Source organism: Octopus bimaculoides, chromosome 18, assembly GCF_046866305.1.
Source record: "Octopus bimaculoides isolate indiv1 chromosome 18, ASM4686630v1, whole genome shotgun sequence".
Lineage (NCBI taxonomy): Eukaryota > Metazoa > Mollusca > Cephalopoda > Octopoda > Octopodidae > Octopus > Octopus bimaculoides.
This window is the reverse complement of record NC_142945.1, coordinates 39,957,021-39,976,733: the sequence shown is the minus strand read 5'-3', so window position 1 is coordinate 39,976,733 and position 19,713 is coordinate 39,957,021. Positions and strand designations below refer to the sequence as shown.

General features: G+C 35.3%; 1 protein-coding gene across 3 annotated transcripts in view; it reads left to right on the top strand.

Moving 5' to 3' along the window:
- LOC106884071 (serine/threonine-protein kinase Nek10) overlaps window positions 1-19,713 on the top strand; it is a 48,713-nt gene that overhangs the window by 12,045 nt on the left and 16,955 nt on the right. For all 3 annotated transcript variants that reach the window (XM_089366031.1, XM_089366032.1, XM_014935289.3), the window contains exons 3-17: window positions 65-125; window positions 650-744; window positions 2,059-2,151; window positions 4,362-4,488; window positions 5,973-6,051; window positions 6,659-6,726; window positions 8,705-8,784; window positions 9,663-9,749; window positions 10,151-10,243; window positions 11,173-11,304; window positions 11,716-11,779; window positions 12,002-12,041; window positions 13,289-13,437; window positions 15,208-15,375; window positions 18,097-18,267. In XM_089366031.1, coding sequence (XP_089222157.1) covers window positions 65-125; window positions 650-744; window positions 2,059-2,151; window positions 4,362-4,488; window positions 5,973-6,051; window positions 6,659-6,726; window positions 8,705-8,784; window positions 9,663-9,749; window positions 10,151-10,243; window positions 11,173-11,304; window positions 11,716-11,779; window positions 12,002-12,041; window positions 13,289-13,437; window positions 15,208-15,375; window positions 18,097-18,267 — 1,507 coding nt within the window. The remainder of the gene's footprint in view (window positions 1-64; window positions 126-649; window positions 745-2,058; window positions 2,152-4,361; window positions 4,489-5,972; window positions 6,052-6,658; window positions 6,727-8,704; window positions 8,785-9,662; window positions 9,750-10,150; window positions 10,244-11,172; window positions 11,305-11,715; window positions 11,780-12,001; window positions 12,042-13,288; window positions 13,438-15,207; window positions 15,376-18,096; window positions 18,268-19,713) is intronic.

Below are 19,713 nucleotides of genomic sequence, written 5' to 3'. Positions count from 1 at the left end.
TGCTTATTAATATGACTTTAATAACAAAAACCTGAGCCATCACTCTTTTTCTCTATAATTTCAGTGATTTGCAGGTGTTGAAAACCTTGTTTGATGTTGTTAATGCATCCGAGATAAACTTACAGGTAAGAATTTATTACTGAAGTAAACAGTGGCCATGTGGTAAGAAGCCTACTTCCCAACCACATAATTTCAGGTTCAGTCCGACTGCGTGGCACCTTGGGCAAATGTCCTCTGCTTTAGCCTTGGGCTGACCAAAGCCTTCTGAGTGGATTTGGCAAGCAGAAACTGAAAGAAGCCTGTCATATATATAGATACATATGTAGATATCTACGCCTGTGTGTCTTTGTGTGTTTGTCACCCCCATCATCACTTGACAACCAGTGTTGGTGCGTTTACACCCTTGTAACTTAGCAGTTCGGAAAAGAGACCAATGCAATAAGTACTAGGCTTAAAAATAAGTCCTGGGGTCGAATTGTTCGACAAAATTACTTCTAGGCAGTGCTCCAGCATGGCTGCAGTCAAATGACTGAAACAAGTAAAACACACACACACACACACACACGTTTTCTTCTTCTCCTCCTCCTCCTCCTTCTTCTTCTTCTTCTTTTGTATCATCCTGTTGAAATTCATGTGTTTACCATTACAGGATTTCAATGAAGAGGCAAACACAAGAGAAATCATAGAAAGTCACACCACTTCCAGACATTTTTCATTAGAAGCACATGCATTAGAACAGTTTAGGTATGTTGCTTGTTATTTCTGAAATATTTTCTTTATACTTATTTAAAGTCTTTAATTCATCATTATGTTATATATCTATAACATTTGTACAAAAATATTTGTTCATAGTGCAAAAAAAAAAAAAAATCAAAGCTTAAAATAAATGTATGACCCAAGCATTTCTTGTCAAATTTATGCTTCAAAATCTAAGGTTTACAGACCAGCCAAGAATTTGCTATATTATATTTCTTTTGTTGGAAAAAATGCCTGTATTTTTAACATTTTGGGGCTACAAAAACCATTTAAAAGAGAGTTTGGGCTAAACCTTTACAATCTAATGTAACTGTTCAAAGAAAAATTTATTCAAAAGGGCCATCTGCATGGAAAGTAATAGTTAACTTAATGATAACATATGTGACATAAGAAGTATTAAAAAGCTAATTACAGGCACATCAATTATTTTTCTGAATCTTTGGTTCCAAAGCTTTTCTAGATAACTGATTTTTCAGAACCAGGGGCAGTTACCTGTAATTCAAACAAATATTAAATTTACTTAAATTATTAAATGAAATACTGGTACCAGTATATTAGTATAAACAATACAAGTTTATTAATACTGTACTGTGCAAGGTACTAGTCTGCACAAGGTACCAATAAATTAGTCTAGCTACTGCAGGAATTTGAAGTTCCTACTTGTAAGTAAGTGCAGATTATAAAAGGTCCTGGCTCATCAGTGTTTGGGAAGTTGGTTTGATACCTGTAGAAATAATTCTGTGATGAAAAAAAAAATAGCAGTCAATTATTAATATTATTTTTGTTTTTTCAGCAAGTTTGAGAGAAAATTTCTGAGGTATTTGATCTTATTCTGACCACATCTGCAGATCTTGTACATTTACTTAGTGATTCTTCCATCACTACTTCAGCAGGTACAATGAATGCTGTGTTTCTCTGATGAGATCACAATAAGATTAGAATATGTCAAGAGCAGTCTCCCTTTACTTGCTGAAAAATTGTAAATGATATTTATCATTGACTAGTATTGTTTATTCATTCCTTACTGCTTAATTATTTTGAATTTGCTTTTAGTTGCTCCCTGCATTAAATATGCTAACTATCCTAACCATTGCTTATTTGTGTTTGCCTATCTAACTGACCCATGGCTATAGATTATCTTATGAAACATCATAGATAAGTTACTAATTTGATGGTGGGGAGTTGATGCCATAACGAGGGTCATAACAATAAATGCTTACAACTTGTATTTTTATTATTTTTACTTCAATGAATACAATGTTTAGCTCATAGCCATTTGAATTTCACTGGTTTTTCTTTCAGCCGTAGATACAAGAATTGTAGGAACTTCAGCCATCTTTCTAAATATATCGACACAATATTTTCATGTCTTGTGAAGAACCGTTTATGCAGTTGGTAAGAAATGCATTGTTTTTATTTTATTCTATTCTTATATATTACTCTTATGTTGTTAGTGTTGATGATAGTGTTATTGTTGTAATCTTGGGTAGTAAGTACTCTTAATCCATCATCTAGTTTAATACCACTACAAGGTCTCCAGATGCCTTTAGCATCACTTTGAGCCAGAGGCAAACAGACAATCCATGCAGTGAAAACACCCATCTTCATCTGCTCCAAAGAAGGCCAAAGTCGTTTCATTTGTAGGGAAGATGATGGCCTCAATTTTTGGGATGTGAAAGGCATTATGTTTATTGACCATCTTCAAAAGGGCCACACCATCAATGGAGAGTACCATGCAAACTTGCTGAGGCAGTTACGAAAAGCTATCAAGAACAAAAATAAAAAACAGCAAAACTGATGAAAGGGGTCTTGTTTCATGAGGACAATGCTCCAGCACACAAGTTATAGGTTTCAATGGCTGCTGTGCATGACTGTGGCTTTGAATTAGTTGATCACTCTCCCTATTCTCTTGATTTGGCCCGATCTGACTATTATATGTTCCCTAACATGAAAAAGCAGTTGGTTGGGAACCAGCATCACAGTGATGATGATGTCATGTCTGCTGTTGACTAACAGGATGAAAGCTTCTTCACCATTGGGATCCAAGCACTGCAACACTAATGGAAGAAGAGTGTGGACTGCTAGGGGAAAAGTAAACCTCATTTAGTAACATTCCAAGCAAATATCTTGGTCAGCTTATGAACTTTTCAATCACCCTCATATACGCGCATGTGTGTGTGTATGTGGATGTATATATATATATATATATATACACACACACACACACACACATATATATATATATATGTATATGCATGTATATATACACATTTATACATACACACACATATATACATATGTACACACACACACAGGCAAGAGATTTCTGTCTCTCTTAGATAAACATTTTCCAGAAAATCAGAAATGCAGAAAGATTCTTCAACAGACGCTCAATTAAATTATCATGCAGCTGCTGCCCCAATGTGAAGAACATCACTACCTTCAAACAACATCAAGAACCCACTCCAAGTTGCAATTCTCAGGAGTCTGGAGTTTGCTCACTCAATCAAGCATGCATGATAAAGTGGTATATGAAGTAAAAGTTACAGCAACACTACATGTTAACCTAACTGTAAAGAAGAATTACATTGGGATATGCAAAGACGATTTGAAAAGTCGCTATGGTAACCATCTGTCTTCTTTCCAGCACATTGACAAAAGTAAAGCTTCTATTTTGGCTAGCCATGTATGGGGCTTGAGGACCAACTTCATGCCACATACAATCAAGTAGAAAATCTTAGAAAAATCCATACCATATGTTAATGAGTCTAAGAAATGTAAGTTATGTGTAGCTGAAAGATCGCATATCCTTTTTAGATCTAAGAATTCCTCTGCTGAATTCCTGATCAGAATTTTCAGCAAACCTAAACAAATGGAGGACATCACCCACTCTCCAGTTTGAACAGCTGTATTGCAGACTTTAGACCCTTTCTGTGGATACAACTGCAACTAGCCTTTTTTTGGCTTGACAGTTGAAGGGGACATAACTCTAACTCTCCTCTTTTTTCGCCCCCTTTTCATGTTTTTTCCCACCTTTCCACATTTTGCATTCACCTACCTCTTTTTTTTTTTCTCGTTGTTTCTCTTGTTTTATTGTCCTGATTTGTAACTTGTATAGGCTATGTGCTCAGAGCCTGAAGGTTTCTTGGAGACACTAGGTGTGTTGTAAAAACCTGCTTAGATCACGTTTCTAATGTATGAAACTGTTAGTAGCTCATAACTATATATGTATTTACATAGTAATGACTTTTTGCCAACATAATGTGGCAGTCCCAGGGTGGGACGAATGTTACTGTAATTTAGCCCCAAGAAACATCATTTCCTGCTGGCTACACGACAGAAAAAATTCTGTGTCCTTATATTTTTAAACAGGGGAGATCAATAGCTCCACCCAGCACAACTGGGGCTAGATAACAGTAACATTCGTCCCATCCTGGGACTGCCACATTATGTTGGCAAAAAAATCATTACTTTATGGTGCTGTTACTGTATATCTCTCTTTGAGAGATTTAGAAATAATGAAATTTCTATTTTGTATGGTGCTGCTACACGGCTGAAACAAGTAAAAGAGTAATATAGTGCTTTACTTCCTATGTTTTGTCCAGGAAATGGAAGCAACTTATTCCTTCAGACAACCTTCTGCGTCTGTTAGTTTCATTACGTATTATAATGAGGGACAAAACCTACCGAACTCTGTTTTTTGACTTAAATGGAATCAAAAGTTCAGCTGAGGTAGGAAAGACTGCGTTTTCATTTCTTTTCTTTTACATTTTTTCTTTTTTAATGTTGTTTTTAAACTAAAACATGATGGTGAATTAATGCAATTGTTAGAACATCATATTAAAGCACCTTGTGGCATATGTTCTAAATCTAGTCTTTAAGTTCAGATCCTTCCCAACATTTTTAGGTTAAATGAAGTACCAGTTAAGGATGAAAGATTGACAGAATTGTTGGAGGGTCTAATGAGATGCCCTTTAGTATTTGTTCTGATGATAACACTTCTGCTAAAGCTAATTCCAAGCTGTATTGGCCCCCTTTTTTTCTTTTTAGTAAGGAGGGGATCAACATTGGTAACATAGAGTGGATAAAGTTGCCTACAAGGGCAACTACTGATCTATCATAATAAAACTTTGTGCAGGCCTGTATCTAGGAAAGGACTGTGTTCTGTAGGATGCAGTTTGGTTGTTTGGTATATATTATGATCGTATTGCATGGAATACTGTATTGTAGTGGTGGCCATATAAGGAACAATCTGATAGTCTGGGCTTATTATGCATGTTGCTTTATTTGTAGTCTGGTTGTGTATATGATACAGAAACAGAGTAAGTTGTAGAAGTTCCAGTTAGGTGTACTATGCAATAAATAGGAGTGGGCTCTCAATGGTGTTTGAAGGTAATGATGTTCTTTATCTTGGGGAAGCAGCTATATGGTAATTTAACTGAGCATCTGTTGAAGATCTTTCTGTATTTGTGATTTTCTGGGATATGTTTATCTAAGGGAGATATATGTATATCAATGGTTCTCAACCAGAGTCCATATAAGATTTTGCTGTTAAAATTGATGTGCAATAATTTGGTTATACTTCTACAATACACAAAATATTTCAACAATTCTTTTGATACAATTCCTAATATTTAAGTATAAAAATATAATGAGACTTTTTAAAGCATCAAATGTCTCTGGGAGCTAAAGTTAAATAGGAATTAAAAGGGTCTATAGACAAAAAAATGGTTGAGAACCACTGATGTATATAATAAGGTGCAGTGTTTAGTGTATAATATAACAGTCTAGTCATATTGTGTAGGGTACTGTACAGCAGCTTGGTAGGTTGTATAAGGTTTAATGTGGTAGTTTGACTATATTGTGTGGGGTAATGCATGGTACGCTACACAACACACCTGGTCATCTTTTACAAAGTGCAGTGTGGTTGTCTAGCCTTGATATGTAGAGTACTGTATGGTAGTTTAGTAAGTTGTATAAGGCCCAGTTCGATGTATTGTGCAATATCCAAGTCATATTTTATAAGGTGTGTGGTACCACAGTCTACCATGTTTTATAAAGTGCAATATGATATTGTGGCCATGTTGTATCTAAAATGTATTTTGATTTACTGAACTTTGTACATAGAATTTAATGAAGTTAGAAATATTTTGTTTAATTTCTGTCTTATTTTTTCACTATTATTTTCTATTTTTCTTATTTTCTTTCTTTTTCAGATTCTGAAAGAAAATGTTAATCGTTATCTGCAATATGGAGAAACTCCTTATGTTCGAGAAATCTTAAAAGAAGTTACTAGTGAGATATCAATCAAGTCAATATTTCATTTATCCTTTGTAGTGGTGGTGATGGTGTTGGTGACAGTGGTAGGTGGGAATGGTTGAGATAATAGAACACTGAATTGGAAATGTTTCATGTTTTGTTATCTAATAGGCATGGGCATGGCTGTGTGGTAAGAAATTAGCTTCCCAACCACATGGCTCCAGGTTCAGTCCCACTGCATGGCACCTTGGGCAATTATCTTCTACTGTAGCCTCGGGCTGACAAAAACTTTGTGAGTTGATTTGGTAGATGGAAACTGAAAGAAGTCTGTCATTTGTATGCGTGTCTTGATGTCTGTGTTTGTCCTCCACTGCCTCTTGACAAACAAACCAGTGATGGTTTGTTTGCATCCTTGTAACTTAGTAGTTTGGCAAAAGAGACCAATAGAACAAGTACTTGGGTTGATTCATTTGACTAAAAATTGCTCAAAGCAGTGCCCCAGCATGGCTGCAGTCTAATGACTGACGCAAGTTAAAGATAAAAGCTAATATTTCAGTGCCTTTAATTTAGAAACAAAGGTTCCTAGTTCACACCAAGTCTGGTACTATGTAGTTCCAACATGACATTTTTGTTTTCGTTCCAGATATATTCCATAAATTATCTACCTGTGCAGATCAAAGAAAATGGCTCCTTACAGCTGATGTATATCAGGTAAATATCATTTTTCATATATAATGCAATGGGTTCATAAGAGTACCGTTAAAGAACTTATGCTTATGTAGGGATTTCAGAAAAAGGGCATGCTGAAAAGTTGTCCCGATAAACCTCAGCAGATTAACCCCTTAGCTTTCAGATTACTTTGTCAGACGTAATGCTTATTTATTTACATTGCTTTGAATTAATCATGGATTATCTCATAGCTTTAAGATTCCAATGATGTGATTGTTTATTTTTAGAACGACAATGAAGGGCAAATATGAGAGGCTGGACCAGGCCAGTTTGAACAAAAAAAAACAGATAGAATATTTTGGGCCAGACATGGCTGGTTTGAATGCTAAAGGGTTACAGAAAAGATTGAGCTCAGAAGTGCAAAGCAAACAAACATATTTGCCAAGTATATTTCCAAACAGTTCCTCCACAAAGATGGTGGAATGGAAGGAACTGTAGAGCACCAGACTAGATGCCTTGCAGTATTTCGTTATATGATTTTATATTTTAAGTGCAAATTTCTCTGGAATCAATCCTTCCAGGGTTTTCAAAATTAGTACCAGTGAATTTAATCAATGGAAATCCTTCCCTTGTGTCAGTGCAGGAAATGGTTATATACAGTGCACTCCATTCTACTCCTGCACTAGGTGGGTGTCTGTTATTGTGGTGTCAGCATTAGAGAGGCTGTTTTATTTCATGGGAAGCTTAGAGTTCTGTCTTCTATGTAATCAACATTCATTGCATAACAAATCGCAAGTGTGACTGTGTGGTTAGAAGCTTGCTTCTAGGTTCAGTCCCACTGCATGGCACCTTGGGCAAGTGTCTTCTACTATAACCTCAGGCTAACTAAAGCCTTGTGAGTGGATTTGGTAGAAACTGAAAGAAGCTTATCGTATATATATGTACATGTGTGTGTCTTTGTGTTTGTTTGTCCCCCATCACCACTTGACAACTGGTGTTGGTTCGTTTACATCTCTGTATCTTCGCAGTTCGGCAAAAGAGTGATATAAGTACCAGGCTTTAAAAAAAAAAGTACTGGGGTCAATTCATTTGACTAAAGTTTCTTCAAGGTGGTGTCCTAGCATGGCCACGGTCTAATGACTGAAACATAAAAGATAAAAGATAATTTTTGACTCTTTTACTGCAGTCATACAGGAACACTGCACCTATTGTTTTAAAGCCTGGTACTTGTTTTACTGATTTATATTTGTTTCACTTCTAAGTTATGAGCCATAAGCACAGATATTGTTGTGTTTCAAGTGGTGATAAACATACAGACAGACAAAAATAAACATACTACACATACATGTGTGTGTATGTACATATATGTATATATTTGAGATGAAAATGTCTGATAAAGGGAACAGGTTTTAAATTTACTATGTTACATTACATAACCCTTATATATAATACAAAATATACGGTTGTTCATCAAAACATATGTAACATTAACCTTTAGCATGCTTAGGCACATTTTGGCACCATATGAGTTCTCTCTTCTGTAGCTTGCAGGCACATTGTATCACATTGAGAGGGGAGAAAACTTGTACGATGACATGATGTGTCTACAGCATGCTAAAGGTCAAACTGACTTTCCACATGAATTTCTCATATTTACTTTATACCAATAAAAAAAAGAACTATCTCTAGTTTCTTTAGTTTCAACTATTTTCTCCCATTAAACTTTGATGATGTATATTTTTGTACTGAGATTTACACTAACACTTTTTACTGTGGAAAGCAGATATAGCCACGTTAAATTTCATCACCCTTAACTGCAGAAAACAGTTTTGTAAACCAATCTTTTGTTGAGGAACGTCATGTTCAAAACTAATTTTTGTTGAGATAAGTCCAGTTTATTGAGGCAAATTGACATGCAGAAAATACTAATTTAACATTATTACTGGAATACCTATCAGTAAAGGTTAACATACTCTTTGTTTATTTGTTGTTGGTTTTTTTTTTCTTCTTCTTGTCATAGTCTTTGGTTTTGCTGATTTCGTTTCCTGATCTTCTCCTGGTCCATTGTTCCCTGCATTGCCTGATAACATTGACCAAAAGGTAAATCTTTTCTTTGAATTATCACAGTGCAAAACAGGAATAAAAGTTGTTATAAAATTATATTTCAAAGTCCAAGACACAGCCATGGTGACATGGATGAATTATGAGAGGACATTGATGTATTTTTAATTTCAACGCGACAATATCATTGTCAGGCGGTAGATTGGCAGAATCATTAATGTCAAACAAAATGCCTGTCATATTTAATTACCATTCTTTAAATTCTGAGTTCAAATCCCACCAAGGTCAACTTTGCCTTTCATTTTTCCAGGGTTGATAAAATTTACACTGCATTTTCCAGCATACAAGTCAGCCTAGTATATAGTGTAACCATGTAGTGTAAACATTCAATCTTCATCACTATCTTTCCAAATCCTGGCTTTTCTGATCCTCCAAAGTTGTCTTGATGTAAAAGTAAATCTACCTTTTTTTTTTTTTTTGCTATAAATTTTGGTCTAAAAAATTCAACTTGTATGCCAGAGAATGTGATATATATATGGGACAACTTTCTGAAAGCTAGATCAATGTATTGGGAAAATATTTTCTTCAATTCCCAATATTTCTGGCTGAGATGAAAGGTTCTATTCTTGAGGTGGTGATACAGGAAAGAAATAAAAGAAGGCTCAATCCAAAACATCAAGAAATTTGTTTTCCAGCTGCATACAAACTTACAGAACTTTATACTTTGACAATCAAAGAAGTATCTGCTGACATATGCCAACACCAGTTTCCCTGGATTCTGACTGGTGTTTTTCCATCCCATCATCCATCACAATTTACTGTAATTTTCCTTCTTTTCTGCTTAATTCTAATTACTTTTGTCATTTCTAAATTGCTGTCAATTTAAATCTTATCCTCCCACCTCTTTTCTTTTGTAGTCCAGAAGCTTGCAAACTTGTTGGACACCTTAATGTTGTTGAGATTTTACTAAAGATTATCCAAGAATATGATGACACATCTAAAAAGTAAGATATGGCTTAATGTCAGATAGATATCAGGTATGAAGTGTATTTTCTCAGTTTCAAAAATGTATATAGAGTATATACTGTAGAGGTTAGGACAAATTTGTGTGAGGTATGGCCTGGCCATGAAGTCACTGTAGTCATCATTGTTGTCTTCTTTGTTGTTCTTCTTCAAACTCTTCAATGTTGTCTTGTCTAACCCATGCAAGCATGGAAAAGTAGTAAAAATGATGATGATGAAGGTGATAAACTGAGAAACCTGCGCCGTTTATTTCAGTAGAAAATAAAGTCAAGAAATTTGTGTGAAGCAACATAGTCAAACAATAATGCTTTTTACCATTCCTAGCTGAATATTTCTGCTCCTAAATTCATTCATGTCAGTCATGTTATTTTGTGTGTTTCAGATTAGCCTCTACTCTCCTACGTACACTTCTGTGTGATGATCAACAGAGCAGGGAATTAGTCAAGAATTATGAAGGAATACCTGTTTTGCTCAGGTGGGTATCACAACTCTAACTAGAATAATAATGTAAGAAATACAGCACCAACCACATGGTTTTGGGTTCAGTCTTACTGTATGGCACCTTAAACAAATGTCTTCTTCAGTAACCCTGGGCCAACCTAAGCTTTGTGAGTGAATTTGGTAGATGGAACTGACAAAAGCTCATTGTGTGTGTGTGTGCGTGCACGCATGTGTTTTCATGATTATGTTTCTTTGTCTTGGCATTGCATAATAGTTATAAATGAGTGTCATTCTTAAGGTGGCAAGCTGGCAGAATTGTTAGCACACCAGACAAATTGCTTAACAGCATTTTATGTCTTAACATTCAGAGTTCAAACTCTGCTGAGGTCGACTTTGTTTTTCTTTTTCATTGCTTTTGGCGGTCAATAGAGTAAGTACCAGTTGAACATAGGTCAATGTAATCAACTTAACCCCTCTCTCCAAGTTACTGGCCTTGTGCCAAAATTTGAAGCCAAATGAGTGTCACTGTCTTGCAAGCAGTGTCATTTATTTTCAATATTCTGTGAAAACATGTTTGGGCATGGGGAGATATTATCCTGCCTGGGAACAGGTTAGGCTCAGTGATGGAAAGGATATCTGACCATAGAAAGTTTACTTCGATAAACCTCTTCCAACCATGGAAAAGTAGACATTAACCCTTTAGAATTCAGATTACTCTTCAAATGTGATGCTTATTTATTTATACTATTTCCAATTAATCATGCATTATCTTGTAGCTTTGAGATTTTGATGATGTCATTGTTTATTTTTAGAATGACATTATAAGGTAGATGGCTGAGGCCAGATCTGGGCAGTTTGACCATAAAACAGGTGAAATATTTTGGCCAGACATAGCTAGTTTGAATGCTAAAGGGTTAAATGATGATGATGATGATATATAATGAATATTTTGTATTGTTTCAGTCAGTTACATAACAGCAACATGGAACTACAGTGGCAAGTGATTTGGTGTTTGGTCAATCTTAGTGAGGATGCTAATGCTAGACATGAAATCAAACAAATGGGAGGAATACCACTCCTGCTCTCACTTCTGCAGTAAGTTTCTGGAACTTTCTACTGTTTTAAGAGATTTATAATTTTCTAAATTATATTTGTCCTTGGGTTTACATTGTTGATTGTTTCATCTTGCAAATCAAAATCTTGTAAATCAGTGGATGTCTGTTTCAATGATAATATTGATTGTAAATTATAGAAAAAGAATACACTTGCACAATAAAAATTTAAGCAATCATTTACTGAAACTGAGATAAAAATATGATTATAGTGTGGGTGTGTGGGTGTGTGTGTATACATACACATATATATATCTGCTCATTAAAGTGGAAATTAATCATCAGAAAAATCATTCTTAACTTCTGTGTGTGTGTGTGTATGTATATATATATATATATATATATATATATACACATACACACACACACATATATATATATATGTACATTACAGGGAGAAGATTACAGAGACACCAAGTTTAGAAAATGGCACATCTGGGAAGGAGGCGGAGATTCAGGTGAGTAAATGGACTTTTTGGGGAGCCGTTTTATGTATATATGCAAAATCAAACTTCACATGATTCAAACTCAGAACCTGAACAGATTTCACTAAATACCACAAGGTATTGCCAATTATATTGACTCCATAAAACATAAAGGTTTGGAATTATCATCATTAAAATATTGGAATCTTTTTCTTTCATAATCATTTTAATTATTTTTTTATTCTGCATCTACAGGACTTAAATACATTTGAATTGAGCTGTTCACTAAAATCAGGTATTTTTTCACTAATTTTTTTTTATCATTGACATATTTCTCTTAGAGGTCAATTAATGAGGAGAACTGAGTTTTGATGCCTTGGTTCTCTGATACAATCATTGTTTTAAAGTAATTTCAATTAAACCTCCCATCAAAAGTTTGTGTTAATTTAAGTTCTAAACACCAGTTTAAATATGATAATTCTTCTAAATTCTTCATTATTTTCAAGAATTATTGAAAGAAAGGCAATGTATTTCAATTAGAATATGGTAATGAAAGAGTTAAAGGGATCTAAATTAAAACTTCCCATTATTTCACATTAGTTTATTTTCCAGACACCAGATTAATAATGGTGAAGCTATTTTACTAAATGCTTCATTATTGTGCCTGTAGAAGAAAGGATTATTATTATTATTATTATTATTATTATTATTATTATTATTATTATTATTATTATCATTATTATACTACTACTACTACTACTACTACTACTACTACTACTACTACTACTAAAGCAGTGAGCTGGCAGAATTGTTAGCACACCAGGCAAAATGCTTAGTGATATTTCATCTGCTGCTACATTCTGAGTTCAAATTCTGCCAAAGTCAGCTTTGCCTTTCACCCTTTCAGGGTTGATAAAATAAGTACCAGTGAAACACTGGGGTTGATGTAATCAACTAACCCCCTCCCCCAAAATTCCAGGCCTTGTGTCTTTAGCAGAAAGGATTATTATTATTATTATTTTTTTTATTAAAGTGAAATATTGGAAGAATCAATAGAACATTGGAAAAATCCCTCTGGCTCAGAATGTAAAACATTCTGAGTCAAATACCACTGATGTCAACTTTGACTTTCCTCTCTCTCTGGTGTTGATAAAATAAAGTGTCAGTCAAGTACTGAGGGCCATGGTATTGACTAAGCCCCCTCCCCTCAAAATTTCACTGGTTTTGTACCTAAATTAGAAACAATTATTAATGTGCAGACAAAATCATTAGAACACTGAAAATATACATGATGATGGATTTTTTTTCTTTAAATTCTGAGTTGAAATCCCATCAAGGTCAAATTTGCCTTTCATCCTTTCAGAGCCAATGAAATAATGTATCAGTCGAGAACTGGAGTTGATGTAATCAAATAAATTTCCTCCCCACAAAATGTCAGGTCATGTACTTAAATTGGAAGTAATCCTTGTTATACTTACTTTGTTGTACACCTAATTTAAAAATTCCATTCAAGTGTTATGCAACTGCTTCTTGTATTTGCAGCCTGTTGTGCAGCTTTGACGGAGTTGGTGCTTGATGATACCAATGCGCATCAAATAGTATTGGCCAATGGAATCTACATATTGGGTCAGCTGATCTTGCCTCGGCCAATGAATGATAGAAGGAAGGATTTGGCTATTGGTATACTACAGGTTTGTGGTTGTACTCTCCTTCTCTCCTTTCTCCTCCCCCTCTCTTTCATAACTTCTTTGACTTCTCTTGTCTTGTTGATATTTGATGAAATTCTATGTCCTTTGGAGTTTTGCACTAGATTGGGTTTGGGATTATCATAGCATTCCTCTTCTGTCTGTAGAGCATTAAAAGTTAATTTGAGACCCTCAAATTTATTGGTTTTAGATGGCAGTTTTTATAACATTTTACTCTATTTAGGGGACTTTCCTTTGTACATCTTTACTCAAATTGACTCCCTAGAACACTCACACATACACACATACACACACACAATGGCTTTGTTTCAGTTTCCATACACCAAATACACTCACAAAGCTTTGTTTGGCCTGAAGCTACAGTTGATAACACTTGCCTAAGATGCCACACTGTGGGACTGGACTCAAAAATTATGTGCTTGCAAAGCAAAATTCTTAACCACACAGCCACACCTTGATTATATATATATATATATATATATATATATATAATTAGATTGGAGCCTGGTGTTGCCATCCGGTTTCACCAGTCCTCAGTCAAATCGTCCAACCCATGCTAGCATGGAAAGCGGACGTTAAACGATGATGATGATGATGATGATGATGATGATGATGATATATATATATATATATATATATATATATATCATCATCATCATCATCATCGTTTCCATGCTGGCATGGGTTGGACAGTTTGTCTGAGGTCTGGAAACCCAGTGGCTTTCCAGACCTCAGTCTGACAATGTTCTACAATCTGATATGAAAATGTTTTTACAGCTGGATGCCCTTCCTAACGCCAACCACTCCGAGAGTGTAGTGGATGCTTTTTACATGCCACTGGCACAGGAGCCAGTCAGGCAGCCCTGGCATCAATCATGTTCGGATAGTGCTTTTTACGCGCCACTGGCATGGGAGCCAGTCATATATATATCTATCTACTTATCTATCTATCTATCTATCGATATATATATATATATATATATATATATATATATATACTCTGTGTTAAATTAAGGAATGGTGACAAGTGAAAATTCTGTAAATAGTAATTATAAACTTTACGCTTATAAGTGTTCACCATATATATTGATTATAGGAAATAATCTAATATTGGGGCATATAAGCCCTCAGTGGAAAAAATGGGTATTGGTACATGTAGGAATCAATCTATTTTTTTTTTCCATTGACACTAGCCAAGGCTGAAGGGAGACAATCGTTTACCTTTGTGGTGCTTTGGTGACCGCAAGATGGCAGCACAACCAAAGATCAATGAACAGTGGCAATGAGAGATAAACACCTAGGGTTTTACCCTTAAAAACAAGGCTTTACCCCACCTCCATTTTTTAAAGAAGTCTTAGGCCAGCAGTGTTTGGGGGCTGAAGATACGCCATAAGGCTAAACCCCTTATGAGCAAGAAACTCAGGGTAACCCCATAAACTTTAAGCGTATAAAATACTATTATTATTATTTAAAGAATATATATATATATATATATATATATATATATATACAATGGGCTTCTTTCAGTTTCCGTCTACCAAATCCACTCACAAGGCTTTGGTCAGCCCGAGGCTATAGTAAAAGACACTTGCCCTAGGTGCCATGCTGTGGGATTGAACCCAGAAACATGTGGTTGGGAAGCAACCTTCTTACCACACAGCCATGCCTGATAAACAGACAGACAGACAGACACATACAGTTTAATTTCAGATCAACTTTAACCTTTGAACACTCAGATTATATTTGACTTTTCAGAAAAATTCCTTTCGAACTCTACGCTTCCTCTTCAGTGTGGAGAGGAACCGACGTCTGTTTAAGCGTTTGTTACCTGCAGAGCTCTACGAGATGTTTATTGATGTTGGTCACTACAATAAGAAACTGGACAACTATGAGTTCCTTGGGAAAAAGATAAACAACCTACCTGTAAGTTAATTTCACTTCACTCCTTGTTTTAGTAGTAGTAGTAGTAGTAGTAGTAGTAGTAGTAGTAGTTACTGCTATTGTTGTTGTTCTTGTTATTGCTGTTGTTTTTGTTGATACTTTTGTTGTTTTTTGTCGTTGATGTTGTTCCTGCTGTTGCTGCTATTAAGACATTAGGTTGTGATTTAAGGGAGTTTCAACTACAATTTCTAGTAGGTTAAGCAACCTCTTAGCAACTCACACATTGACTGGTAACTTATTATTATTTTTTTTCTTCTTTCTTCAAATTTTCTTCCATTTCTCGCCGAGTGATTTCCGTACACCTAGGGCAGAGAAGCTCATTGTATGCATTCCCAGTTTACACACGCAAATTCACAGCTAAAATATGTATGTAAAAAAATTAATAAACAAATAAATTCGTGAATGGATGTTTTTTCACAGCCATAATGCTCTTCTCAGTACATGAGTCGTTCCAGTTAACATGATTTTTTGCACTACCTGTAGGGATGGTAGGCCTGGTATCATTTTCAAATAGGTTTCAGTACTTTTTTTTATAATTCCTAGAGATCCTACAATCACTGGTACAGTAGTTGCCTTGGGATGCCACATTTTTTCAATTTCTATTAGCAAGTCTATATTTACTGATCTTGTCAAATTCTTTCGCTGCTATATTGTGATCACAAGGAATACTCATGTCAATTAATAAACACATCTCTTTTGTCTGATCTTTTATAATGATATCTGGTTTATTAGCTTTTATAGTTTTGTCAGTATATACGGGGAAGTCCCAGAGAATCAACACATTTTCTCCCTCAGTCACAGCTTCAGGATGGTGTTTATACCATTTGTTATATTTTCACTTAGCATGTGATATCAAGGCAAGGAGATAGAAACACACACACAATGACAAAAAACAATTATTAATATTTTGTATACATTTAATGATATGCATGTTTTGAGTGGTTATGTAATGAGTGATTATGCAGTTGTCTACTCATTATGTAACTACATGAAACATGCATATCATTAAGTGTATTCAAAATACCACTAATAGGTTTCTGTCATCATTAAAATATTATTGGAATTGCATTTCTTGCAATCAAGCCTACCCCTGCTTGGTTAATATAATTATAACACAATATGTGTATAAGAGTAGAATATTGATCTAAATATTGAGTCTGAAATATCTGATAATGTATACCATATTAAAGTAAACAATATATATATGTATATATATATATATATATATATATCTCATCATCATCATCGTTTAACGTCCGCTTTCCATGCTAGCATGGGTTGGACGATTTGACTGAGGACTGGCAAGCCAGAAGGCTGCACCAGGCTCCAATCTGATCTGGCAGAGTTTCTACAGCTGGATGCCCTTCTTAACGCCAACCACTCCAAGAGTGTAGTGGGTGCTTTTACATGCCACCTGCACGAGAGCCAGTCCAGCGATACTGGCAACAACCTCACTCGAATGATTTTCTAACGTGCCACCAGCACAAGTGCTAAAAGGCAACGCTGGTAACGATTACGCTCTAATGGTGCTATTTACGGGCCCTGATAATGTATGCCATATTAAAGTAAACAATATATATTTAGGAAGAGCATCCAGCTGTAGAAGCCATGCCAAAACAGAACTTGATGCAGTCTTCTGACTTGCCAGCTAGTGTCAAGCCATCCAACGCATGTTAGCATGGAAGGAGGAAGTTAAGTAATGATGATGATGATGATAATGATATATATATTTATATGTATGATGGACTCTCCCATTGCTTTTGATGTATGAGGATTTGACAACCTACACTTTCTTTGTCAGTCGTGGTGTTTATGCCAAATGTGGCATTTGAGTCCTGCTAGCAATTTGGAAAGAAGCCTGCAGATGTTGCAAGTATGATGATTACGGGTTAGGGCAGTCAGTATATTTGCAGCTGCTCTTCTCCTTTGTCTTGCATCCCTTAACCTGTTAATGCTGGTTGAAACTATGTCTTATAAACACACATACACACACAGAGGTTGTGTGGTAAGAAGTTTGCTTCCCAACTACATGGTTACAGATTCAGTCCCACTGCAAGATACCTTGTGCAAGTGTCTTCTACTGTATCCCTTGGGTCAAGCAAAGCCTTGTAAGTAAATTTGGTAGACGGAAACTGAAAGAAGCCCGTCATGTATATATACGAGGGGTGTATGAAAAGTCTTGAGCCTCAGAAAAGCAAAACATGGTACAAAACTTCTGAGGTAGGTACAAGATTTCAAGGCTCAGAGGCCTTGAAGGCTCAAAACTTTTCATACACCCCTCGTATATATATATATATATATATATATATATATATATATATATATATATGTATGTATGTTTGTGTTTCCTTGTCTTGCCGTCATTTGATAGCTGTAGAATGATTCTACAAGAATATGTCTGACCATGAGGAAATATTAACTTGCTTGGAAACATGTGAGGGTTGGTGACAAGAAGGGCATCTGTTTGCAGAAAATCTGCCTTGCTAAACTTTGTCTAACCCATGCAAGCATGGAGTAGTGGACATTAAAATGATGAGGACTATGATGATGATGATGACATACATACACACAGACAGATACACATACATGCACACAGACACACATGCACATGTGCACATGTTCACATATACATATATATCCTTCTTATATATTCTCAACTGCTGTTAATATCTGTACTGCATAGATTTCTGTCATGTTTTCCAGCCTGAAACCATTGCAGACATCAAAACCAACTTACAAGAAACTGACCAGAACAAAAAACCCAACTATTACATTGGCGATTATGCTGTGTTTGAACTCCTGGGCAGTGGTGGTTTTGGTTCAGTATATAAGGTGAAAAAAGCCACTGGTCAGTCGTTTTTGGCCCTGAAAGAAGTGAGTGTAATCTCTCTAGCTCTCTCTCTCTCACACACACACACACACACACACGCTCTCTGTCTCTGTCTCTCTCTGTCTCTGTCTCTCTCTGTCTCTCTCTGTCTCTGTCTCTCTCTCTCACTGTCTCTTTTGTTCTCTCTCGCTCTTACTGTCTCTCTTTGTTTCTCTTGCTCTCTCTCTTTCTTTCTCTGTCTCTTGCGCCTCACTCTTTTGATCTTTCTCTTTTTGCTCTCTCTCATGCACACACATGCATGTGCAGCACAGAGAGCCATAGCAAAGACTGCAAGACATTCTATATGATGCTCTAAATGCTTCAATGTAATTATTAGCTGTGTAAATATAATTAGTACATGGGTAAATATAATTAGCATATATGTAAAAAAATTAGTAGATATGTAAATCTATTTAGTATACATGTAATTATAATTAGTAGTTATTGTACAGTTATGAAAATAAGCTTTGTTGAAATTGGTAAAGTGTGGTATCAGTGCAGTATGCATTAAATGAGATGTACTTACTCTATTCATAGATATAGATGATAAATAATTTTAATGGTATTTCTCTAAGTAAATACAGTTATAAATGATATGTGATATTATCATCATCATTGTTTTCATTTTTGCCCTTTAGCATTCATATTACTCTCTCAAATGTAATGCTTATCTATTCACATTGTTTTGAATTAGTTATGCATTTTCTCATAGCTTAGAGATTCCGATGAAGTGATTGTTATTTTTTTATAGCTGCTTCAGAGATTCAGTGACATATAGACGTAGCAATGTGCATTGAGCATACATTGATATCTACTAAATTGGTGTTAACAAATAGATATGAAGTAACGCAATTTGAACTATAATTGTGATGTCACCTATCCCATCTTTAGAAGGAATTCTATACTTGTTAACATATTCTTACTAGTGATGTGTGTGTGTGTACATACATACATACATACATACACACACACATATCTTTATAATGTAGGTAGTTAGGGTAAAATCCATGCACAAGGCTTTGATCGGCCCAAGGTGCCACACAGTAGGAACCATGTGGCTGGGAAGCATGCTTCTTACTACATAGCTATGCTTATGCCTATTATTAATATAAAAATTCCAAGCCTGTCACCAATACCTTTCTCAAGCAGAATTAGCAGAATTAATCATAAAGCTAATAATCATTGTCATCTGTTCATTAGAAATGTAGAAAATGTAGAAAAAGATAATTGATTGTAAAAATAACAAGTGCATATGCAGGCACGCACACACACACACACACTCATGCACACTCACACTCATGCACACACACATGCATACACACACTCATGCACACACGCACACACACACACACAAATCCATCCATTCTGGTTTAAGTATTTAAATGGGAGGAATAACATTTTGGTGAAATTATTTGAACAAAGGTTCTTCATTTTTCAGGGCGATGCATTAA